This window comes from Xylaria bambusicola (genome assembly GCF_022495145.1).
Source record: "Xylaria bambusicola strain CBS 139988 unplaced genomic scaffold F5B22scaffold_1, whole genome shotgun sequence".
NCBI classification, from domain to species: Eukaryota; Fungi; Ascomycota; class Sordariomycetes; order Xylariales; family Xylariaceae; genus Xylaria; species Xylaria bambusicola.
The window spans coordinates 119,528-144,082 of record NW_025953554.1 but is presented as its reverse complement, the minus strand read 5'-3'; the positions used below and the strand labels follow the sequence as shown (position 1 = coordinate 144,082).

Sequence of the window (24,555 nt, the reverse complement as noted above, 5' to 3'; positions counted from 1 at the left end):
GCTTCTCGAGAAGCTACTATGGAGCGTCGATGAGATCCCTTGGCCATGTATCCCATGTAACTGATGCTGGCGGATCAAACCCCGAATGTCCGAACCCTGCCACTCACAGACAGCGATCGACTGTTAGCTGCCTAGGTATATAAATTAGTAGATGTAGTGTAGGATACCATAATGTGCCAACTTCCAGCGGTCGCCGACGGGCCATCAGGTGCTTGCTGTGCTAGGCGTGTGCTACGGCTGTACTTAGTACCTGGATCAGAAGGACCAGACGGACCAGACGGATGAGACGCCTGTTGGTGGTGTTCTGGTGGTGTTCTGGTGATGGTGGGTTCGCCGTCGTTGGCTGGTGGGTTCATGTATGCATGTAGGTGCCCCGACACCAACCGCACCACGCTACGGCACGCAACACCGGAACGTGTACCCGGTACATCTGCATGCTGTATCGTGAGCAGTGATGTACAGTAGTAGTTTCGGAGCAGCTTGGAAGCGGAGTGGCTGGTAGTGCACTGCACTGTGGCATCCCGCATATGACCAGTCTACTGGTAGGTAGCTTGTCCAAACGAGAGTGCTTGAATGCATCGTAGACCGATCGCCCGCGCGCCGGCGTCGGCGTTGGTGTCGTCTCTTGTTTGGCCTTTGCTCTTTTGTCTCAAAGCTCCTCCCATCACATGAGCCACCTTAGCAATAAGGACCGAATCGTCAAGCTCTTCGCATTGGTCTGGTGTTTGTTCACCACTTCGCTAGTCAAGACGGTGAGAGATCCGTTTCGCAGTGTCCAGCAGTAGCCTGTATAGCAGTAGGGAGAGAAGATGGATGATGGATGTATCAACTTCTACTAGCTACTCGATAGTAGGCCATGGTTGATGCATTGGACAGTTTGAGTCTGGTGACCATCCCCACTGGAGATTGGGTACGTGTTCTATTCAGAGCACCAGCGGGTATCGTGGTGAACCAATTGATCAGTCAATTAGGAACAAGATAATTCTCTATACCGCAGCACTTGCTATGGGAAAGAGAAGAGAGAGAGAAATAAGGCAGTTGACATTACAAAATATATATCAACGCTGTACCATTTCACTTGTAGCAACGGCCATAAAATGATATGGTCATTTCCAGACGGGAGAGCCAGCCTGGAGACAAGCAGTCTCGAACACAATAATAGCTATAGTATATAAAGAAGTAGATAGATATCTCTGCAGAGGATGATAGAGAGGCGCTCGGTTCGTATTTGTATCTGGGATTCCGGCCTGCCTGGGAGGGAGCTCCTTATCTCTGGTCCTGTGGTCCCGGGACGTGTCAACATAACATGTCATTTGGCTACGAGAGATAAGCAATAACCATTATCAACAAAAACCAAATCGAAATCCCTCGCGGCCCCGAGCACGACGTCACATCACCCCACGATTCAAATGTTATGTATTGATTACCTATGCCATGTCTTATCTTTTGCTTTCGAATTGTTTTATCGTTTGTCACCGTTGACGAGCTATCGTCACTTTCCCCTTTCGGTGCTGTCTTGAGCAGGGGGGTTTTTAAACCTCTCATTATCTAAGTATATCCGCATCTACTGTATTCGGCGTAATAGTTATACATGCAATTTATCGATTATGCCAATGTCCATGTCGACCTTGTATTGAGGCCCATTACTAATCTCAGGGATACTCATGCCCATCGACGGAGATAAGGGTATATATACGTCCCTGTTGTGCATCTCCAACATCATCCCGTGTATATTCGGCAGTTCCTGCAGAGAGATAACATCCCACGCGGATTGAGCCGCTGACCAATGCAGTTCCGCTATGATAATCTGCAGGTCATCAGTGTCTGTTCCTGCATGCCCGTCTGCCGTGACTGGCTAGGTATCGTGTACCCTCTTGCCGGATAGGAATATAGTCCCGCCGCCCCTGAATGCTTGATTCTACTCGTGGCTGATAGACTTGGTGATCTGAGTCTTGCAGCCAACATGGAAATATCTAGCCAACTAGGTAGTTGAGAGTAGTGGGCTTGTGAATGATCAAGGTTGCACTTACATCCACAAAAAACGCGCATCTGGCTATCGCATTATGGTAATAGAGTAAGCTATCCGTAAAGTATGGGTCCCAGCTTTCTATACATGGTCTCTCAAGTAGATATGTCAAGAAGCCTCCTTTAGTAACCGACCTACAAAGTCCCTACGTGACTGGTTTGAATTTATGGTATAAGGAGAGCGCTGTTGCTTGCACCTTCATGTAGAATTACTCTCAAGAAAAGTAGTACAGCTATTAACCTATCAAAGGCTTCATGATAGTTGCTGTCTTTCAATGAGGTATGTTTGATCACGAGCTGGTAAATGCTCTATATAAATAGCTAAGCCATATAGATAGTGAGACAATTGTTAACCAACCAACCAATTTGCCATGTTTGTTTTACAGCTACCGAAGTTGACAGGCAAATGTGATCTGTTGTGCAACACTGCCTTTTTAGATTGGTCCAATAGAAGCTAACTAACTAGGGAGTTGAACATGCTTCATTGAAGGATTGAATTCTATATGCGATGCAATCTACAGAATGTGAAGGTTGAGTTGACAAGATGTCATAATTGGTGACAAGCGATGCTTTGAGCGTCGGCTACACAGGCACTTACAGTACATACATAGGTAAGTATGTAGGTAGGTATTTATTTCATAACCCCAGATCCCACCGTAATTCAACTGCCGGTTGGCTGCTTACCTGCTGTAATACATAGAACTCTCAGTCATCTACTTTGTAGGTATCTTACTTAGAGGTTTATGTCACTCCATCTCAACTCTCTCTCTCGTTACAGATCTGGGGTCAAGATGTACGAAACAATAGAAACCGGCAAATTCCGAAAGTTGTCCTCCACCATCGTCATGGCTGCATTTCCGAGATGCAAAGCCCTAGCTGCCTATCTCCGAAAGCTTATCAGTGCATGGTCAACGGGAGATAGCTGAGTCAGCTGCGCACTAATGAACTCTGAAAATTGCGGTAGGCAAATCAAAACTCCAAATCGATAGCTGTGCTTTCCCCTCCTCTCACAGCCTGAAACCTGCCACAAAGGTGGAAAGCTAGGTATCTACAGGGGGGAGCTACAGTTAGGTACCACTGCACCAGCAATTAGCCTAGGTACTGTTACAGTAGGTACCTAACCCCACCTCGCGCCCTCGGTCTGTCTGCTGTCTGGCGCCTGCTCAGCAACTGCCAATACATTTTCCGATCCCGCCTAAGCGACAGACACCACAGTGAAAGATGGCGAAGACCACCCACCACCAGCGCCACACACAGCGGCGAAAGTGCGTGTGTAGCCAAAATTGGCAGTAGCCGTCATGGACTGGCATGGAAGAATTGGGCAGCTGGCTGAGAGCTTCCCTCGCTCGCTCGCACGCACACAGCAACAACCCACCCGGCTGCCTCTATCAACAACACCTCCTCCTCCTGCTCCTCCTGTCCCATCCCACCCGAGGCTCAGGGCAGATTTCCCCCCCTACGACGCACTTTTTTACTTAATTTTCCTCCTGGGATATGACCTGTTAGGCTGTATCCTCCTCTCCTCTGACATCTGCATCGCCAAAGCTCGCTTTGATTGAGGTTCATTAAGTTACGCCTTGCTGAAAGGCGATTAAAATTGGCGACATCATGTCGGTCGCCTCAAAGGTACGTGTGTGTGTTTTTGTATTTCGTGGGTTGTGTTTCTGTTGTGTTTCGAAACATCTCTATCTTATGGTTTGTAATCATGTGTATTCTACCCCCCAACTCTCCCACCTCGAGTAACTACTCGAGCTTGTGGGAGGTTGAAGAGAGGCTTTCAATGTCGCCGTAGACGTCGTCGTCGTCGTCATCGTCATCATCATCATACTCGCAGCCCACTATCGCTGTTATTATGCTGCTCGCCATACGACATGTTCAATTGGCATGATATGCACGCCATCAACTTCAGCTAACATTGTCATCTCTTCACTAGAACCTCTTCGCCCTCCTCGGTACGTTGCTCGATGCCGCCAATATACATAGATCCGGCTAGATGAAAAATCTTCTCTACCCTGGGCTTCCTTCAAACGAACACCTTCACTAACGACGATTCATCTCTCCAGGCAATGACGAGGAGGATGACAAACCGTCCGGCCCTGTGAAGACGGTCGAGAAGACCCTCCCGCGCACCACCAAGCGCAACGTCGAGCCTCAGGCCCCTACCAAGCCTACTGGCACTGCCAGCACTCGTCGTTCTGGACCCGGCGGTAACGAGGGAGGTAAGTTTTCAGCATACCCCAATCAGTCTCCTCTCTTGTGACCGTGATGTGGCTGACAGTCCTCGTTTACTCTATTAGCTTTCCGTGATCGCAACGCTGGCCACAGCGCCAACCAGCGCAAGCCCACTGATGAGGTTCCCCGAGGCAGTCAACGTGGTGGCCGTGGCGCCCGGGAACGAGGAGGTGAGCGTTATTAGGGTCCTCTGCATACAGTTCTTGGGCTCTAACAGTATGGATTAGGCCGTGGTGGTCGCTTCCCCCGTGATCGTGATGACAGGCATTCTAAGGGTCTGCCTACGTAAGATACATGCTCCCTACACCATCTGATGGTCATGATGTTAACACACGATCAGTGGCGGATCAGAGAAGCAGGCCGCCCAGTCCTGGGGTGCTGCTGAAGGCGGTGCTGAGGCTAAGGACGAGCAAGCCGGGGAAGAGATCGCCCAGACTGAGCTGAAGGAGGCTACCGCTGAAGATGCCGAAGAGGTTGCTACCCCTGCTGAGCCCGAGGACAAGAATGTTTCCTACGCCGACTACCTTGCTCAGCAGGCTGAGAAGAAGCTTGCTCTTGGCGACAACCTCGAAATCCGCAAGCCTAACGAGGGCAGCAAGGTCGATAAAAAGTGGGCCAGCGCCAAGCCCCTTGAGAAGGAAGAGGACGACTTCATCGCTGGAACCGGCGGCAAGGCTAAGCGCGAGCGTGAGCGCAAGGCCAAGCAGCTCGTCGAGATCGACAACCGCTTTGTCGAGTCTGAGCGTCCCCGTGGAGGACGTGGCGGTCGCGGAGGTGCCCGTGGAGGTGCCCGAGGTGATGGCCGTGGACGCGGTGAGGGCCGTGGTCGCGGAGGCCGAGGTGACTTCCGTGGCGAGTTCCGTGGAGGCCGTCCTGCCGGTCGCGAGAACGCCTCAATTAACACCAGCGACGAGAGTGCATTCCCTAGTCTGGGCGCTTAATCGCTAATTCATGATCGACGAGAGGTTCTATCGGATGTCTTCATGTAGTCCATAGTCATGTTCATACGGCAAAATTTTGCCATCCTCGCCTTATCGTCCATAAAAGCCCATCAGTCTGATTATTTGGACCGAAAACACCAAATTTCTGGGCACGAGATGTTTAGAAACTCATTCAATTTCGGGTAACAATTCCTGAATCCAAAAAAGTTACTTTCAGATTCAAAAACGGGTTGCAAATTGGTTGAATTGCTTTGCTTGACGTGAAATAAACTATGGTAGCCGTTGAAGTTGATATTGTTCGGTAGATTTACTCGTAGGATTACTAAGTCGCTCTCCATGAAAGTCTTTTTTAGAGCTATAGGCATCCATATGGCATGTAGAGGACACAGATTCTCCGTATCTCACTTCTTGACTGAGCAGCATCTGATATATGCGATGCAGCTACGTTTGCTACTGAATTTGATTCTTACAAGCCCCAAAAAGTCCTTTTACTTAGGGATTTGAAAGGATGAGGAGACTGGATACGATGGCGTAGTTGCTGCTATCTTAAGAAATTCATCACAGTCTTTGATGAATTGATATCGCGTTGCCGTTGTTGGATTCGGGCCGGAATTTCGATTGTGTGGCATGGGTAATAAATTTCTTGCTGTCACTGTTGTACCTCTTGCGTTCTCGGAATGAGAGTGTATTAAGTGTTCTGGATAAGGGCGCGCAGCGCTTAGAGTTTTGCATATTAATGCTTCTTGAAGCCGGTGCATCTCATTCAATTCATGGCTGTTTTAGCTTGAGGAGGTATTGATTGGCTTTACGTCGTACGCCCCCTTCCTTTTCTGTAATGAAGATAAATGGTGAAGACAGTGTGTATGGTGAGCACATGGAAATTCATTGATGTACGTGACGCTGCTTCGTACAATGATCTATCGGCTTTATATTATGGAGATCTTAAACAACCATTTTGCCGGAAGGGGAGGAATTCTTGATGTTGAGATGTGATCTCGTATAGTAGCTTCATGTTGATGTCTTCTATGTATCGTATCGTGCATAACTATTTTGGAGGGTAACTCAGAGTTAAATATTTTATAACTACGACCACCCTAGCAAGTAATTAAAGGTCTCATTAAGTAGATGATATAGAAAACGTCTGCTTTGGAATACTTGTTGCATTATAATTGCATCATCTAGTGTTGCTGTTTAACATTCCGCGATTCCAAGATTAAAAAACAGTTTAAGAGTGTGAGTAAAAACCGATGCACCGGGTACTCAAATACCTAATAGTACTGCTATACATGCCAGCAAAGAAGTTTGCATAAAAATGGAGGGCGTATATTCAACGTGACTATCTACTTTGACACGTGAAAGCCTGTGCATCACCAAGGGCTCGTAACACTTGTATAGTGCTATACTAAATGTGAGGGGGGTATCTGGTCCTATCGCTAACCATCGAAGAGAAATAAATATACAGAGTTAGCCCGCTGACACGCACAGGCAGCCCAAATAATAATCACCCTGACTGGTAATATTTATCCAGCGCGGGGTAGTTTGGGAGTTTCCATTTGCCGATTGCCCCGTCAATCCCAAACCGCTTATCAACTCTAAAGTATGCAGCCCACCCAGCGATCCAATTCAGAATCGCAATACCAAGTGCCGTCCGGGGCGCGAACATCGACTCGGTCCAGTTACTCTCTCCATGACCGGCAAGGGCCGCGGGCCGGAATACCTTCTCGTATTGCTTCGCGGCTTGGACAATAGCCGCGGTGGGCAAGGGCTTGTCGTCCTCGTATAAGCTCGCCAGCTCGCCGGCCAGGAGATACGGCCCGATCAGACCCCACGACGTCCCGTATCCGTTCGCCGTGCCACTGTGCGCTGCGTCCCCGAGGAGCACGACCCGCCCTTTCGACCACGAGCCGACGGGGAGCGAGACCTCCTCGAACGGCGTGCAGTATAGGTCATCTGCCTCGGGCGCGTGGAGCAGCGCCTCCATGAAACGCTTCGTTTGCCATGCGCCGCCTTCGTAGACGTCGGCTATTGCCTTTTTCAGGGCTGATAGTTCTCCCGATTGGAGTGCGGCGTCGATGGCTTCGTCTCGCTGCCCGATCATCATGTAGATCCGTAACAAATCGGGACAGTCCTTCCGCGTCATGAGGCCTCGTGCCATGCGCGGTCCGGGCAACCAGCACACCGTCAGTCTGTCTGAGTCGTCGGGTTGTGAGGGTATGCTGAAGTAAGCGATGTAGCCGCCTGTCCTGCGTCGCGGATCAGGGGCGTCGGGACCTAGCATGCTCTTTCGCGTCTTCGACCCTGTTCCGTCCGCAGCGAGCACGAGGTCGAAGTCCTCCTTGCGCCCGCCTGAGAGGGTCACGTGGACTTTGCCATCGTCCTTGCTCTCGTCGTCCTGGACGAAGCTCTCAAGCATCGTGTTGTACACGTGCTTCACGTTCGGACAATCGTCCGTGAGCTTGTACAATATCTTCACCAAGTCGGCCCGCATGATCTCGTACTCGGACGTCAGGCTCTGCCTCGCAGCGCCGTGCTTGGCGGCCGGAAAGAAAGCTTTCACGCGCCCCTGGACGTCGATGATCTGTGTGCCGGGCTCCCGACAGCTCGCGGCTCGCACGGCTGGCTCGATGCCCATTTTCTTTATCATGTCTACCCCCGCGACGCGGAGGTCGATTTGCTGGCCTGATGCGCGCATTTTCGAGGATCGCTCGATGAGTGTGATTTCGGCGCCCGGGATGCCCGATAGCCAGTATGCGGCGGCTGGGCCGGCGATGCCGCCCCCCACGATGAGGACTTTGAAGGAAGTCATGATCCACTTGGATAGATTTTTTTTCAATATTGGGAGTAGAATAAGGAATGTTCCGAGCCTTCTCAGTCTCTCCTAGTGAGATAAATTATAGAAAGAGTGAGGTTGACTAGTATATCATCTGCAACGTCTTCTACCAGCCTGTATTTGTATCAGTATGAGCGCCGTCCTGTCCTAGATTGCACTAGGGTACCAGAATCTCACCCTTTGTGGTCAAATTTTGTCCGATGGGACATATGTGCAATATCGGCTCTGAATTGCCATACGTAGGTTGCCTTGCCGCTATTGTACACCCTGTTATGCCACATAAAGCTTCAGCCCTCGGTGATTTCGGACGCAGATCAACGAGCGGCCCTCAAACTTAACCGAAGACTTGATTGATGTGTGACACATTCTGGTTCTTTTTTTTAAAAATTTGACGGCATATTCTTCTTGAACCAGGAAAAAGGCCCAACCGCCTATCTTCAAAGTCACATTCGAGTCCTTGTCACCCCTTTTCCCGTAAAAGTCCGAGGCCGAAGTGCGAAGTGCGGATAGGTTTCCCAGCTCATTGGTGGTCGACTCATATCTGACTCATATTGATTGCGTGTCCCTTGCTACCCCCTCGTCCAGACTCTATGATCTGCCACCCATGCCATTTCTAGGTCTTAAAGCATGAATGTCCTAGACGGTAAAAAAAGAACAAGACCGTGATGCTTTTTGACTATACGATGGTGAGTGCACCTGGACTAAGCCCGTTTCATTTCGCTTTTCTAGATTGTTGTCATGAAGGCGCTATGCACTACCCGTTTGGAAATGGGAGTGTAGCAATCTTCTCGTCGCCTGCACTGAATGACATAGCTTTGATAAGTCAGCTAGGTTTTTACCCCTCCTTCATTTGAGACATGTGATAGAGCTGAATTATGTGTATACCTGGAACATCAGCCCTATTCGAAAGAGGCTTCTAGCTCCGTCAAAACGTCACACCATGGATAGTGGCCATAAAGCTAAGCTTTTCGCAAGATAGCACTTGATAGGCCTTGTTGTTGCCTCATTCCAACACTGGACACATCTCGCTATTGGATGGAGTGAGATGATCAGATGGTCAAATTGCCCACTATCTCGTGGCGTTTAGACTAATGGTGTGAGAACGCATTCTCATATGACCATTACCTTGGATGAATTAAAGAATGAGCCTACTGGGAGCGTTGCCTGCTGGCGACTAATACATAAAGGCGAATGACTAGATTTGTTTCTTAGGAAGCGCCGAAGTCGAATTGAAGTTGTTGATATTAGATAAGCTTTATGCCAAGGGCCCGAGAAACCATTCCCCATTGCCAAATAGTTTACCCATCTCACCAAGATGTTAGAGATAAGACCCTAAGTGACGCACTGCTGAGAAGTGATTGGCTAACGCTCAACCAAACAATCGCCAAGACGGAACAACTGCGGAAGATTGAAGAAAGTGCCGGCCTTGACATGACAACGTGAGAGTTATCACGGAGAAGTATATATCTTAGACCCTCTATCTAGCAACGCGGGTCTCTCGATGGCCACGCTTGGCGGCATACTTGACTGATGGCACGATGACGTTGGCGTCTTGGGACGGAGAGGTGTGGTTCGGTCAAAATCAGAATGTCTACCGTGAGACGGAGTGGACCGAATATCTGGGGCCAACATTTAGCGCCCCGGACCCCAGCCAGCACGAACATGGACCATGCTGAGTAAGGTTAGAATTTTGGGAGGACTTGGCTGTTTAAGACTGGGAAAGTTTACCGTATTAGGGATGGCAACTCTGAGTCTAGAACCTCATGCCGCCTCAACACCACCATCCCACTTCCGCGCAGGTCTTTTATTGAGGCAGACGACGTCGGTTCTCATTGATTTGCGACGGAGAAGTCAACTGCAGGATGCCGACTAAGAGGAAGCGCCAGCGCAATGCGCAGTCCAATCTGCCGAACAAGAAGAGTGCCGTCAGCACGACTTTGCCACTGTCGCCCTCTCCAGATGCACCGTCCGCGACCAAAAGTGCAGACCAATTGGACTCCAAGAGTCTTGCAAGCGTTGTTTCCGAAGAAGAGATAGAGATCACGGTCGAGACCCTAGAGTCGCTCGCTCAACATCCCGCTCTAATCAAGTCCAAAGCTTGCCGGAACCTGCGTACTGCTGTGTATGGATTCAAGCAAGCATGTACTACTGGCATGAACACAGTTGGTAAGATTACTTCACCTAAGCCCCTCTTAAATGAGGTCTTTCAAAAGCTAACAGTGAAAAAGCCGAGACGAACCTCACCTCTCGTGTATCGGCGGCCCTTGTAGATGGCAAATACGTCGATGCTATCGTCCTGTTAGCCGAGATGCGAATACGGAACCAAGCGCCAAAACTAGGTGCCCTCTGCCGATGGGTACGAGATCTCGATGTTGTGAGTGGGCTGTCTAGTGAAGCGCCTGATATTCGGACCGATACACAGCTCGAATTACTCAGGGTGATGGATATGATACTGAGGGTTACTGGGCCGGTTGACGAGGTATCAAAGGTGCCAGCGCTTCTTAAAGGCCCCTTATCTATACAGCCAATCTGGGATAACGGTGATAAAACACCGCGGCAAGCTGTTCGGCAGGGTGTATTAGATAAGACCATCTTCAAGGCTTGCCCAGAGGGTATCAAGGATAGATTCAAGATCCTCGAGACAACAGCAGGCTCCGAGCGCAAGCCCCCAAACCTGCATCCTGCTGTTCTGTATCTCAGTAACGATAATGCTGTCGAACTGGCCGCAGACGGACCAACGGCGACACATCACAAACATCCGACTGTTCCTGGACTATCGCTCATGAAAGATGTCTTGACGCGCCAAGAATGCATGTCAATTGTCGCAGCAATGGAAACCATCGGCTTTTTGCCGGACTGTCCTCTCCGTGACGACGGGTCTGCTTCCAGCATTCTCGCGCACAATGTTTATTGGGTTGTAGATCAGGCTTTCCACGACGCTCTCTGGAAGCGGGTTTCTCCACATATCCCTGCATCCGTTGGTGGACGGAAAGCTCGCGGCATCAACCGACGCTTTAGAGTCTATCGTTACGTCCCCGGCGCCGAGTACCGGTGTCATTTTGACGGCGGCTGGCCACCGTCAGGCATCGATCCCAAAACCGGCGCCTACGTCTACGATGCTTCGCCCAAGGATGCCAAGCAGTCGAGCTTGTTTACGTTCTTGGTCTACTTGAACGATGAATTCGAGGGAGGCGAGACGACATTCTTCACTCCAAGTATCAGAGAAGGTGTTATGAATGCCCATCCTGTCCGGCCGACGATGGGAGCGGTCGCATTGTTCCCACATGGTGATGCAAAAGGTGCTTTGTTGCATGAAGGAACCGGCGTCAGGAATGGCGCGAAGTACATCATCCGAACTGATGTAGAGTTCGATGTTGAGCCTAGCCGAGCTTGATAAGGCGCATGGGAAAGAAGAGAAAACCAAATGTCCCTCGTTAAGGCAAAGCTCGTTCAAGAATCACCCTCTCTAGATATGAGAATATCTAAGTCACCTTCCCAAAGGATCCACGTCTATGAAAATTGCGCCTGCGAAAACCGGGATTATCCATGCTAGACTTATAGTCATACTTGACAAGACTATCATCACTCGTCGGCCTGAGGGCCTTCGGTTGATTGGAAGAAACCAACCTTCAATCTTTATCTCAAGCCAAGTCGACTTTTGTTGGTATTACACTTGGATATGAATCTAGATATTGGCGGTTTGGGTCGTCAAGGTTCCATACTAAAAACGGATATATATCATAGATGTATTGCGACTAGATTATATACATTCGTTATATCTATATCTACGGCCTTTGCCTGAGTGGCTCTCGTCTTCAATGTCGCAACACCTTTCTACAAAGCTGCCTTTAGTAAAAGATATCATGGTTAATATTGATAGAAGAAGAGCGCAATGCTTAGATACCTGATGCCATCACTATTTGGAACATGTAAACCTTGTGAGTCTAGACCTTAGTTGCGCTGTTTCAACTTCAGGCTAGAGACATGAGACTACAATTGAAAGAAAACTATAATTAAATAAGTTGCTGCGGGACTCTGAGCACCCTTGGTTCCGTGCCGTCAACGTCTGCTTGTTGGTATTGCTGATGGGAGTTATCTGGGCTTAAATGACAAGACTCGAACTGTGAATACGGGCGTAAGGTCCTGTCATGGTCCAGAAAAGCTGATACAGCAAGGCAGTTTTGTTGAAGCAGGCTGCCTTGGCAAGGTGTATGGCTCTGCAGTGCCGCAGTGACCAATCACGATTCAATGGGAACAGCCATTGCAGCAGTTCTGAAATTGTCACCGCCCATAAGCTGCTAGCTGAGGAAAAGGTAGGTATAAAGGCTTAGCCTGCTGAAGGGAGGGGGTGGCTTACGTTTGATGTCAGAGTGTTAATCAACCTGAGCCGTTACCAATCTGTCAAGCGTATTTGCCTCCAAGTTTTACCGCCTCTGATAGCCCTCTTTTCTCATGCAGCTGCATGGCGCAGTACTTCTCATTGACAGCGAGGAGCCGGGATCAATATTTGACTCCTCCTCATTCTATATCCCAGCGCCGCCAGCCCTGTTTCTTGTTTCCCTTGTGCGGTTTCTTTCACGTCTATAACGTCGGGTTTGCATCATGGTCTAGTTAAAGGAGTGCCGTTCCTCACAGCTCACATCAAGCCGGTGATCATGCCGGAACGCAATCTTCGCCTCCTGTCGCTTGACGGGGGCGGGGTTCGCGGGCTGTCCTCGCTTATCATCCTGCAGCAACTCATGTCCACTATCAACCGCGACCATCCTCCCAAGCCTTGTGACTATTTCGACCTGATCGGCGGCACCAGCACTGGAGGGTAGGTTTCACCCACAGTGTGATCTCATTTGGACTTGAATCTCAGTTATTGACCATGACCAAACTTCATTGTAGAATTATTGCGTTAATGCTAGGTCGCTTGCGCATGGGCGTTGACGAATGCATAGATGCTTATGTGGCGTTGTCGGATAATGTCTTTAAGAAGCGTAGACATCGGCTCACGCTTAAAGGCAAAATCCAAGGCCGTTTTGATAAGTTGGCTTTAGAAAAGGCTATAAAGTTGGTCTTGGTGGAGCATGGGTTCAACGAAGATGAACTACTTCGGGACAACTCTGATTCAGTTTGTAAAGTGTACACCTAGGCCCTAGTCCAATCAATTTGATGTACTTTTCAACTGACCATGGTACCCTCGACCCTAGTGCGGTCTACGCAACCTGTAAAGAGACTGGAGATGTTGTTTGCTTCAAGTCATACCAGGCTACGTCGGTCAACTCACACCTCTTCAATTCAACAAAGATCTGGGAAGCCTGTAGGGCCACATCCGCCGCTACCTCATTCTTTGATCCAATCACCATTGGGCCCTTTGGGGAAAGTTTCGTCGACGCAGCAGCTGTGGGTGTCAACAACCCAGTGTACTCTGTATGGAATGAAGCACAGGAGATTTGGGGTGCTGACCACCTCGCCGAAAATCTCAACTGTTTTATATCCATAGGAACTGGCATGCCGGGTCTTAAACCATTCAGGGACACCATTTTTCACATCAGCAAGACTCTTGCTGCAATTGCGACGGAAACTGAGAAGACTGCGGAAAGATTTCGATGTGATAAGTTCAAGTTGGCCGAGGATGGACTATACTATCGGTTCAGTGTGATGAAAGGTTTAGAGACTGTTGGGTTGCAAGAAGCGGTCAAAAAAGCTGAGATCGCTGCCGTTACTCTGCGATATATTCAGTCGCAAGAAGTCTTTCGGCAGTTCGGCGCCTGTGTTTTGAGAATGTCGAAAACGAGTCCAGTCGAGAGCAATACAAGCATATCCGCTCAAGTACCTCACGGGTTATTGCAGACTGACTTTCCGCCAAGAGCGGACGAGCCTACCACCATAGACCGACCGGCAGAGAGGTCTCAAGAATTTCAGGGAAGCCTTAGTCTTGCAGGCGTGCCAATAACGCAGAACTTCGTTCCTCGTTCGGCAGACACTGCAGAAATGGAGCAGGTTCTCCTGTCTGATCGGAGATTTTCTGAACAGACCGTATATGTCCTCCACGGCCTCGGAGGCATGGGGAAGACAACGCTTGCTGCTGACTTTGTTCGGAAACATCACACCAAGTTTTCTGCTGTATTCTGGCTAGACGGGAGAACCGAACAGAATTTGAAGCGCAGCATTGCGATGTGTGCGATTCGAATCCCAGACCAGGCCATATCAGAGCAGAGCCGCAAGGACTTATCGCATGGCGATGTTAGCGTCGATGTTGTTCTCACTAGAGTCATGAGTTGGCTTGAGCAATCAGGCAATTCATCGTGGCTGCTCATCTTCGATAATGTCAATAAAGACGCCCACAATCAAGATGAAGATGACTATGATTTATCTCGTTATTTCCCCGCTTCCCATGGATCGATATTGGTCACAACTAGGCTCTCACGCCTTGCGCAACTAGGCTCGTCCGGAAGACTGGACAAAGCGAAAGACGTGGAAGCTCGTTCCATTTTCGAAAAATGGTATGGAAGCGAGTTATGTGAGTTATCCGTTCCGGCCTACCTCTGCGCGTTATCGCATAAATAAAAAGTGAAAGCTCATTCGCAATGTACACAGGCGACGTAAACATCGATAGACTTCTTAGGGAGCTCGATGGGCTGCCACTGGCTGTGGCTCAAGCTGCTGCGTATCTTCGGGAGACAGATATGAAATTCGCAGATTACTTGCTATACTACAAAAAGCAATGGAAAGATTTGATGGAATACCAGGGGGCTTCGATACTCTACCATGCTAACCGGAATATAGCTACTACCTGGTTGATATCGCTTCGGACAATACAGGCGAAGAACCCGGATTCCATTAACTTGCTCCGTGTTTGGGCGTTTTTGGACAACAAGTCTATGTTCTATGGACTTCTCAGTGGAGCGGCCAAGGCCAGTAGCAACGTATTCCCAGAATGGCTTCGGGCCCTCGCAACGGACAAGCTCAAGTTCATCGAAGCTACCAGGCTGCTGTTGAGTCACTCCATGATCGAGATGATTCAAGGAGACTCTGTCTGCTATTCCGTACACCCAGTGGTCCATAGGTGTGCAGCTGAAGTTGATCTAACAAAACCCGAACAACTTGAGTTCCTTAAAACAGCGATCTCGCTAGTTGGGCTAGCTGTGCCCGAAACAAAGAACTCGGACTATTGGACGGTATCCCGGAAGCTACTTCCACATGCTACCTTCTGCTCACAGCTGCTTCTTTCGGCGCAAGACCGACTCGGTGAAAAGGTGGAGGCTTCCTATGGCCATCAGCCAACTGATGACCTTCAATCAACCGAGGGGAAGATTGAAATTTCCCCTATAGCCGAAGCAGCGCATCGCTTGGCAGACTTCCACCGAACTCATGGGAACTTGCTATTAGCTTATGATTTATACAAGTATACGCTTGAAAGCAAGAAGTCCACTGGTGGCCCGAAGCACTTGTCGACGCTGGACACTGTGAACAACCTGGGTGTGCTTTGCCAAGGTTTGGGAAAACTTGATGAAGCGGAATCTATGTGTGTTGAAGCGTTGCAAGGCAGAGAGGAGCTTCTAGGACCCGACCACATGGCCACACTTGGCTCCGCTAACAACCTCGCACTAGTATACCTCGACAAAGATAAACTCGAGCAGGCTGAGAATTTGTTCCGGCGCGCTTTCAAGACTCGAGTAGAAGTCCTTGGGCTGACTCATCTTTATACGCTCAGGGTTTGGGCGAACCTTGGCCTAGTCTACACGAAGAAAGGTGATTTCAACGAGGCAGAAGCCACGTTACAACAAGTTTTAAAGGGGTACGAGATGACGATCGGGCCCGACCATACCTACACGCTTCGCGTGGTCAACAGTCTGGGACACATTTTCGAAGACCAAGGAAGGTTGGCGGAGGCGGAAGAGATGTATATGCGAACGCTTGCTGGACGTCGGACGAATATTGGGCCTGATCATATCTTGACTCTGCATACCATTAATGATTTGGGCCACCTCTACCTGCGCCAAGGGAAGCTAGACAAAGCTGAAGAGAACTTAAAAGTTGTCATGGAAGCGAGGATCAGGGTTCTTGGTCCAGACAATGAGTCGACGACGGAGTCGGTAGTTGATTTAGTCATGTTTTACTTAGACCATAATCGACTGGAAGAGGCATTATGTCTTACTAAAAAGGCAAAGGCGCGTATGAAGAGGTTGAAAGAGCAATTAGAAGAATCAATAATCGCGCCCGACAGTCGAGTCGGGGAAGAGGAGAAAAAGAAAATGCTGTCATTACTTGGACACGAGGACACTACGGATAATGCAGGTATGTACACACAAATGCTTGGGTTTCTTGGTGGGTTATGGCTCAACTTGATTACAGTCAGTGATAGCATTTCTGCCTCGCAGGAACAAGAAGGCGGCTATTATAGGGAGTATTTACAATGTAAGTTACCCCGTTGGTGTTTACTCCACGTCATGTCCAAGCAGATCAGCCTCCGGCTTTTCGAGTTTGACTTCACTAACCCTCGTACGCGTCAGCTTTTTGCCGCCGTCGTGGGTGGCCAGATCCCGCTTACGAATGTTATAAAGACGCGAGTGGCTATTCATGTCTAGTTTTAGTGAACGGACGCGAGTACACAACAGACCTCACCTACGGCTCGCCTGCATTGGCAATGGAGAACGCGGCCATGAGAGCATTCATGATAGTGCGGAATTTTTCACTCAATGGTGCAATGCTCGCGCGGAATGGAATAATTCAGGGACTTCCAGCCATTAAGTACGGGAGAAGAAAGAAGCCTGGACAGTCACTCTTACATACACAATCTCCATATCGTGGTGCTCGACGTACTCGTCGAAGACGATTGGGGAGCCGAGGTAATCATTCTAGCTCTAGCTCGGAGGCTGCTTCGTCAGTCTCTAGTTTGGTTTCCAATAAGTCTGAAAATTCGATGGTGATGTTGTAGATTTGTAAGTTGGAAGGTTGGTGGGTTGGCTACTTACATAGCTGTACGTGACGTATAGATCTGTAGAGACCCCCCTACCCGAACACAGCAAATAATAATTTAATGACTTTATTACTTTAAATATTAGCTAAGTATATACTTTATAGTATAAAAATAGCCTTAATTTAATAATTTTATTTAAATATTGTAGAGTGAGGTTTATGTGAACATCTCCGCCCGATAGGGCAACCATAGTATGGGGGACTCCAGTTTTGGAGGCTTCCATACTAACACTTAAACATTTGTATGCAAGATTAAGAAACATTAGCCGTGAATGAAGAGATAGGCAGATGAGCATACATCGCACAATACTCAACACTTTAAGACAAAGACGAACTCTGCCACGACATTAAATCGCAGGTACTAATACTGTATACACAAGTCGCGAGTTGATGATTGCGAGAACTGAGGATACACAGCGCTATAGGCTTAAGGGGTAAATTAATGTCTGTTACTTTGGGTGCAAGAAGAGAAGGGAGACATTCACGGCGCTTGAAGACGAATCTGGTAAGGATATATCGAACTTGAATCTCGATAGTTTGTAGTTCGAGAGAAGTAAAATCTATATCATTACATCTCTTACGACAAAGTGGACGGGGTAGACTGGTCTAGCGAAGCATATGAGAATCGAGAGATGGGGTTGTATGCTCCATTGACGCCCAAAGTTCAATTCCTCGTTGGCCAGCCTTCATCTGTCATTTTCTTTCCTCACCACTACCCTTTAAAAGGGACCAAAACTGAAATGAGCCCCCCAGCCACTAACAACAGATGAAACGACATTCACTGCGAATATCCATTCGCCCCCTTAACACACCCAAACGCACCCCCTTTCTTCCCAAACATATCTCTCAAGTCCTTCACAAGCTCACCGGGCCTTTCCCATGCAGCGAAATGGCCCCCGTCCTCATGATCCCTCTCAAACACGACGTTGCCCAGCGTCCGGACCCACGTACTCGGTAGCACGACCAAGTCCATAGGAAAGTGGCTGTATCCGAGCTTGACACCAGGGGAATACGCCCGTAGCATATCGCGGGGCACGGCGCGCGGGTTCTCGGGGGTGCGGGTGGTATGATGTGTCTCGTAGTAGATGCGTGTAGATGCTGCCGGCCCCGCGACAGAGAACCAGTATATGCTTACCCAGGTGCATACTTCGTCGTCGGTCCAGGGGTAGTTGTCTGTCCAGTCGTGAAGTTTCTCGTAGATCCATGATAAACATGCCACTGGGCTGTCGACGAGGGCGTACCCTAGGGTTTGGGGTTTTGTGGATTGTTCGAGATTGTAGCCTCGGCCTTCTTTCGTGAACCATTCCGTGCGGGACTGACCCTCGCGCTCCCGCTTGCTGTAGGGCGTGAGCATGTGTTGGAGAGTGAGGACGGGGTTGGCGAGGAAGGAGGGCGGGTTCGCCGCGTCCATGCTTAGGTGTGTTGCTTTGCAGGTTTGGGGGTAGAGGTGCGCTAGGGCACGGGATATGTGTGTTCCCCAGTCTCCTGTGATATGTTAGAATATGATATAAACTTTACATGTGAGGAGGGAGAGTTGTATCTGTTTGGAGATACTCAGTAGGTATGTAGTTAACTTACCCCCCTGCGTGACGTATTCGTTATACCCCAATTTCAACATCAACTTATTCAACGTCTCAGCGTACTGCGCCAGCGCGAATCCCCTCTCCTTCGTCCCCTCAGAAAACGCGAAATTAGGCAGTGATGGGACGACCAAGTCGAACGCAGGGTGTTCCACCCCGTCACCTTCAGTCAAAGGCTTCATGATCTTCACGCCTTCCCAGAAATGTCCCGGCCATCCGTGGATCCAGAGCAACGGGATGGCGTTCTGCACTTTGCTCCGGATGTGCACGAAGTGAATGGCTAGCGGCTGGAACCCGTCGCATTGGATATCCGTGATGAAATGTGGGAGTGAGTTGAGTTCCGCCTCGGCGGTCTTCCAGGAGTAAGATGACTCCCAGTGTCTTGTTAGTCGCTTGATGTCGGCGAGGGGCGCGCCCATGTCCCATCCTGCGTTGTCGAGCTCGTCGGGGAATTTAGAGAGTGAGAGGCGCGTTTTTAGATCTTGGATTTGAGACTCGCTGATTGAGATCTTGTAGGGGCGTATGTTTGCCATTTTTTTTTTTTTTTAGATGTGATTGAGCAACTTGTGAATATTACTTATTTGAGCCTGAAGACCTTGAGGTGTGGATGAGAGAGCTGAGAGATACTGTCAATGCTTCTTCCAGCCTGATCGGGGTTTATATGTGTATGCTGTGTGATATAAGCGGTTCGGGTATCCTAGCTGATGGCCGTGTCGGCTCCGAAGGGATGATGTCGGTTTCTTGTGTCTGATTGCTATTGAAACCGCATTTCGAGTCAGGGTGAATTTTCACTTCTTATATATCTTGATTTTTGCTCTCTTTTCTGGTCGAATGACACCGGTGGCTGTAGGTTGCCATCTCCTCACCATGACGCTGTTGATTCCCTGCCGTTGTGGGGGAAGAGATGTCAAGGCCAATGGATTGATAGCACGATAGTCTTGTGTTACATTTACCCATACGCCCTATCGACGACATTTAAGCGCACGCCTGAAGCTCTTCACCATATCTTCTTTGAACTGCTGAATAATGTATATCTGCTGATTAATGAATGCGCCTTTGGTCTACCTACGTCTTGCTGGTAAGAGTTCGCCTTTCCGTTACAAGTATGTTGATCGCTGGGACTTTGGACACACCTGTTTGCGATCCTCGTCAAAATACCTACCTACCTACTTGAGTAGGTATCTACATACATACATAAAGTAACTGAATTCAAGTTTCCATTGCCACGGTTTAATGTATACAGACCTCCGAGTAACCTGTATGGGCTACTGTCTGTGATATCTATGGCACTCTGTGGTAGGCATCCAATCATGGAGCTTCGTTGTGTTGGAGCATTGTGCTATTGAATTTAATTGTGTGGTTTTGCTTCATTGAAGACTTTCAACAGTACATACTTCGTAGTCTCATGTACCTATTGAAGGACAGGTACCGGATAAGAAGGGAGGATGAATGGTGTTCATTAAGTGCAGGTGTTTACTTATGACGTTGTGCTGATGTGACGGCTCAGTGTTTGAAACTGCGGGGGCCGAAAATAGTGGCACCACTCACTTATGACAGCGGCCTATGACGGGACCTACAGGGGCCTGGACTCACTAAAGCTACCTACCTTAGGTAGCTGGAGCACAGGCCACTAGATAATCCACTGAAAGCTATTTACCGCTCTTGGTGGTTTGTTTTCTTTTCGAGCGTCACGTTGTCTCCCAAGGAACAACGCTCAGCTCTCCGCCCATTTTTGCCGGTCCTCCACGACCCTCAAATCCAGCCCTAGACCAACAATGCTGATGATATCGCTTCATTGAATTAACCATCTGACGTCGTGTGTGGGAAGTGTGTGTACCTCGTGACATCACATTCCACTCCCCCCATCTTATCTTCGCTATCATAGCGCCGTCCCTTCTTAAGTCTCACATCCCTTCCATTATCGCCCCATCTGTCCCGTCTCGACGAGACACCGCTTTATCGACTATCACTGTCTTTGGCCTTCGTCGTCGCCGGCCTTGCCTTTACCAACTATAGCTCTACACACACGAATACACTTCGACACCGCTGATCAAGATGGCTCGATGCCGCCGTTCGGCGCGCATTGCCTCGGCTTCTAAGGTAAGTAAACACTGCTAGATAAACAAACCTCGCGCGCGCCCACCTCTCACCGCATCTTCACCACATCTCCACCACTAACACTTAGCATCAAACAGAGAAGCAGAGACTCTCCTGCGCCACAACTGACCTCTGTTGCCGAATTCAATGAGCCAGATGAGCTCGGCAATGAGACCCCTACTCGCGTCACCCGCACCGGTGGCGACGGCCACAGCAAGAAGAAAAGGCGCTCTAGCAGTAGAACCATGTCTTCACCCATGCCTAACCCGGCCACGCCCTCGACCTCGATGCCGCTGAAGCTCGCCATGTCCGAGATGCACCCCAGCAAAGTCCATCCCACCATGGCTCCTCCTTCATCTGGTTTGAGAAATGGCTTCACCGACATCGACTACAGCCAGACTCCCACGCAAACCATGATCCAGAACACCCCTTCAAAGACGCCAGCAGCCCCAACATCCGACTTCACATTCCGATCTGTTCGGCCTGGTGCTGACCAGGAGCTTGGTCCGGAAGCCCGAGAAATGATAGCCTCTCTCCAACCAGAGACTGCCACGATCAAGGCTCAACTTGTTGCTGAACGTGCTCGCGAGCGGGCCGAACAGCGAGAAGCTGAGGGTCGCAGGATCGCAACCGCCAGGGGAAAATCCGGCCGGTTTAGTGCTGCTCACATGGCTGAATTCAAGAAGATGGACTCTATCGAAGGACATGCCTCATCATTCCGTGCTGCTCCAGGCCGGTTTACACCCGTCAAGGGATGCGCTTCTGCCACCAAGCCAACAACTCCCCTTAAACAGGGTATCAAACGCAGCCAATCCAAAGCTAATCTGGACGAGCCTGATTCGGCCCGCCCCAAGAGCACACCGCGTCCTCTACCCAGATACGTAGAGAAGGATCGTACTGCATCTCAGCACCCTTCAAAACGTATTCGGCAACGCATCGAGGATGATGCCTCTACCCTGCGTCCCGTATCTAGAGATGGAACCTCGATCCCGCGGCCCAAGAGCAGCGGCAACGATTCTCTGCGTAGTGGCATTCCCCGTTCACAGACGCTTGGCAGCCTAATGACTCCAACAAAGTCATCATTGGCCCGTCTCACCTCGTTAAAGACACCTACCGTCAGTCTTATCAGATCACCCAGTCAGCCAGACTTGGAGAAGGTCAATAGCTTTTCCGCGAAAGTCGGTACTTCCTTAATCAGGTCCCCTAGCAAGATTGACCTGGCATCACTGGCCCGATCACCTAGTAAGAAGGGTTTTGGAGGTTTGAAGATGTTCAGTACGGCAAATGATACAGGCGCCGAAAACAGCAAGATTCCTGCACAGGTCGAGACCCCTGGCCGGTTCGGCAAACTCAGATCTATTTTGAAACGCCAACCAAGTGGAGCGAAAACCAAGTCAGCCATTCCTGCACCCTCTACTTCCATCAAGACGCCCACCAGACCCAATGTAACGGATAAGATATTCCCTTCTGTCCCTCTCACAACCCCGGGGCGAAAGCATGGTCGCCATGTCGACTTCACACCGGATACAAAGCAAGCTGCGCTCGCCCAGGAATCTCCATCACCTATCAAGCCCAGTCTCCCACTATCCACGACGCTCTTGAAGATCGCGCCCCCCAGATTCGTTGCTGGCGGCAAAGGAGCTGTCAACAAACAACCTCAATCTACCGCGGGCGAGGTCAAGTACCCTGATCTCTCAGCTTACGGAGCTGATGACGAGGACAACAGACCCCAACCTCCTCTCCAGGAATCTTCTGTTCCAGGCACCTTTACTTTCCGAAGTGATCACACCATTTGCCTTGATAATACCCCGTCGTCGAAGGGATTCGGTTCAGCGGCTGGTCAGGCGAGCCTTCGTCAGGTTCGGAAATCGACGGCTCCTTCGATCCCTATGCCCGGCGCTTTTCCTTCCACCTCGCCAAATAAGGAGAATAGTGATCCCCTTATTATGAGACGTAGGAGTATTCCTCATGGAATGAGCAATAAGAAGCGCCATAGAGCCGATTCAGACGATGAGGATGAGGCAGACGAAGGAGACAAGAGAGGACGCAAGAAACTGCGGAAGAATACGCCTGAAGGGCATGCTCTGGTGGCTCCGAATTTGGGAGCTCAGAAAATGGTTGCCAAAGAATCACCTGTGAAGAAGGCTGTGGCCGGTAACGCGACGCCGAGTCCGCAGAAGAAGAAGAAAACGGGAGGGTTGAGTCTGAGTCGGTTGAATATGCTTGCGCAACCTAAGATTCGGAGATAGGTTCGGAGATGACTCTTTGAGTGAGCGAGAAAGAGAAATGAAGTCAGGAGGTTGTGGAATATGATGTTCAACTGGCATGATATTGCTAGCTATGTGGAACATGGTCCTTCGAGCCTATCAGTGCAAGGCCACGACTGCTACCCTCTTGCTTCCCTTGCTCTACTGTACTCCACGCTGTTGTGTAGTGTACTGGTAGGGTTAGAAGGGCTAAGTAAGATTTGTGATAGAACATGACTTGAATGTGTCATAATTCTATGTCTGTATAAATAGTTTAAAATGGAGTTTGGTTGGTAGGTGTGTTTGTTTGGGATATGGATGGTTGGTTGGGTGGATGGATGGGCATGGGGAGTTAGAGGACATGAAGGAAGGAGTTTCTTCAAGGTTGAAGGTTAGGGACATGGTTGGCGTTTGTGGGGATTACATTGATATGAATTACTTCGAGATGAATTCAATTGTAACTGTGAATATTCATTATATGCTTGACTCTCTGCGTGGAATATGATGAGAATGATGAGGATTATGGTGTGTTGGCGGATGTGATGAGAAGAAAATGTAATTATGTAATTATCATTCCTTGATTCTTCTGCTTGTATGAATATACCGGGCTCGTCCGTTATTTAGGATCAACTTGGAGATGGGAGGGAGGGGGGAATATATTGATTCTATTGATAATGATAATAGAGCACTTGCCTATTACATCTTTCTGCTGAAGAAGCCGAATTGGGGGGCACATTAGAATGCGATAACTCGGGGATTGGCGATATGGATTTGGTGTTTATTCAACAAAGCGACTGTTGGGTACTTAAGTCGTGCGTTATTAGTATACTATGCATTGAAGTTGAAGAGGCACGGATATCACAAGATGTAATGAAGACTACCTAGGTGCCTAGGTAGGTAGGTACATAGATATCGCGGTCGTTTGCCGACCGTTCTCCTCTCTTGCTATAGTGATGTGCGAGTGAGTATTGTAGTGAGAATGGTACTCAAGAACGCCTGGATAGGTAGGCATGCTTACGTAAACTAGATTAGGGTATTAAGGAGATTATTCGATGGCTGCCTACATACGTAATCAGTCGTCTCTTCCTTTTATATCCGCGGGACAGGTCGTGAATGCTTCGTGAGATGTCTAGTATGTTGTATCATGCTATCCTGATGCAGTGTGGAGGTGAGTATGGCTTCCTGGGTCTGAGGAGCTGGTGAAGATGATGGGGAAGAGCTCCTGGGATATTCATCTCTAGGTTGGTGAATAATGTCTTCGGTGAGGACGAACGAAGATGGCTAAGTAGGCGGTTCATGCTCTGGTGGAGTGTATCGAGTGTTATTACTGTCTGGTGTGTGTCTTGGACTTGCCTCTTTACTCATTTATCTACCTCTCTGCTTGCCTGTCGTCATGCCGTTGCTCAATATTAGCTACCTCTTCATCATCGGGGCAGGTACTTACCTAGATACTTCCCTAAGTCACTTACATTACCTTTATCCGGCGAAGTATACTCTCCCTTACCTCTATCTATATTGACGGCCCTTTTATCTATCCACCGAATTTCATTATCCTAATCAATCGGTCGATCTATCTATCTATCTAACTCCGCCGTTCCCTACGATATCAGAAACTGAAATCTCGTTTTTCCTTCTTG

At 49.2% G+C, this 24,555-nt stretch overlaps 6 protein-coding genes across 6 annotated transcripts; 4 read left to right on the top strand and 2 right to left on the bottom strand.

The window, feature by feature from the left end:
- The first annotated feature begins 3,039 nt into the window (after nucleotides 1-3,039).
- Nucleotides 3,040-5,905, top strand: F5B22DRAFT_582170 (uncharacterized protein). Its single transcript, XM_047973280.1, has 6 exons — nucleotides 3,040-3,651; nucleotides 3,959-3,977; nucleotides 4,089-4,244; nucleotides 4,323-4,427; nucleotides 4,485-4,542; nucleotides 4,598-5,905. The coding sequence occupies exons 1-6, from the start codon at nucleotides 3,634-3,636 to the stop codon at nucleotides 5,196-5,198; spliced, it is 957 nt and encodes a 318-aa protein (XP_047836142.1). The 5' UTR covers nucleotides 3,040-3,633; the 3' UTR covers nucleotides 5,199-5,905.
- Nucleotides 5,906-6,311: 406 nt separating this feature from the next.
- Nucleotides 6,312-8,349, bottom strand: F5B22DRAFT_2456 (uncharacterized protein). The gene has a single exon (XM_047969962.1). It carries the CDS (start codon nucleotides 8,002-8,004, stop codon nucleotides 6,700-6,702), a length of 1,305 nt encoding a protein of 434 aa, XP_047836141.1. The 5' UTR covers nucleotides 8,005-8,349; the 3' UTR covers nucleotides 6,312-6,699.
- A 1,541-nt stretch (nucleotides 8,350-9,890) lies between these two features.
- Nucleotides 9,891-11,422, top strand: F5B22DRAFT_632355 (prolyl 4-hydroxylase; the record flags this gene model as incomplete). The annotated part of the gene is made up of 2 exons (XM_047976683.1): nucleotides 9,891-10,194; nucleotides 10,257-11,422. The coding sequence occupies 2 exons, from the start codon at nucleotides 9,891-9,893 to the stop codon at nucleotides 11,420-11,422; spliced, it is 1,470 nt and encodes a 489-aa protein (XP_047836140.1).
- Nucleotides 11,423-12,398: 976 nt separating this feature from the next.
- On the top strand, nucleotides 12,399-17,136 carry F5B22DRAFT_582157 (uncharacterized protein). The gene is made up of 5 exons (XM_047973279.1): nucleotides 12,399-12,844; nucleotides 12,919-13,155; nucleotides 13,224-14,536; nucleotides 14,614-16,314; nucleotides 16,372-17,136. The coding sequence occupies exons 1-5, from the start codon at nucleotides 12,684-12,686 to the stop codon at nucleotides 16,602-16,604; spliced, it is 3,645 nt and encodes a 1,214-aa protein (XP_047836139.1). The 5' UTR covers nucleotides 12,399-12,683; the 3' UTR covers nucleotides 16,605-17,136.
- Nucleotides 17,137-17,496: 360 nt separating this feature from the next.
- On the bottom strand, nucleotides 17,497-19,239 carry F5B22DRAFT_2430 (microsomal epoxide hydrolase). Its single transcript, XM_047969944.1, has 2 exons — nucleotides 18,574-19,239; nucleotides 17,497-18,480 (listed from the first exon to the last, which is right to left on the bottom strand). The coding sequence occupies exons 1-2, from the start codon at nucleotides 19,106-19,108 to the stop codon at nucleotides 17,774-17,776; spliced, it is 1,242 nt and encodes a 413-aa protein (XP_047836138.1). The 5' UTR covers nucleotides 19,109-19,239; the 3' UTR covers nucleotides 17,497-17,773.
- A 1,391-nt stretch (nucleotides 19,240-20,630) lies between these two features.
- Nucleotides 20,631-22,921, top strand: F5B22DRAFT_640725 (uncharacterized protein; the record flags this gene model as incomplete). The annotated part of the gene is made up of 2 exons (XM_047977884.1): nucleotides 20,631-20,675; nucleotides 20,771-22,921. The coding sequence occupies 2 exons, from the start codon at nucleotides 20,631-20,633 to the stop codon at nucleotides 22,919-22,921; spliced, it is 2,196 nt and encodes a 731-aa protein (XP_047836137.1).
- Between the last annotated feature and the right edge of the window lie 1,634 nt (nucleotides 22,922-24,555).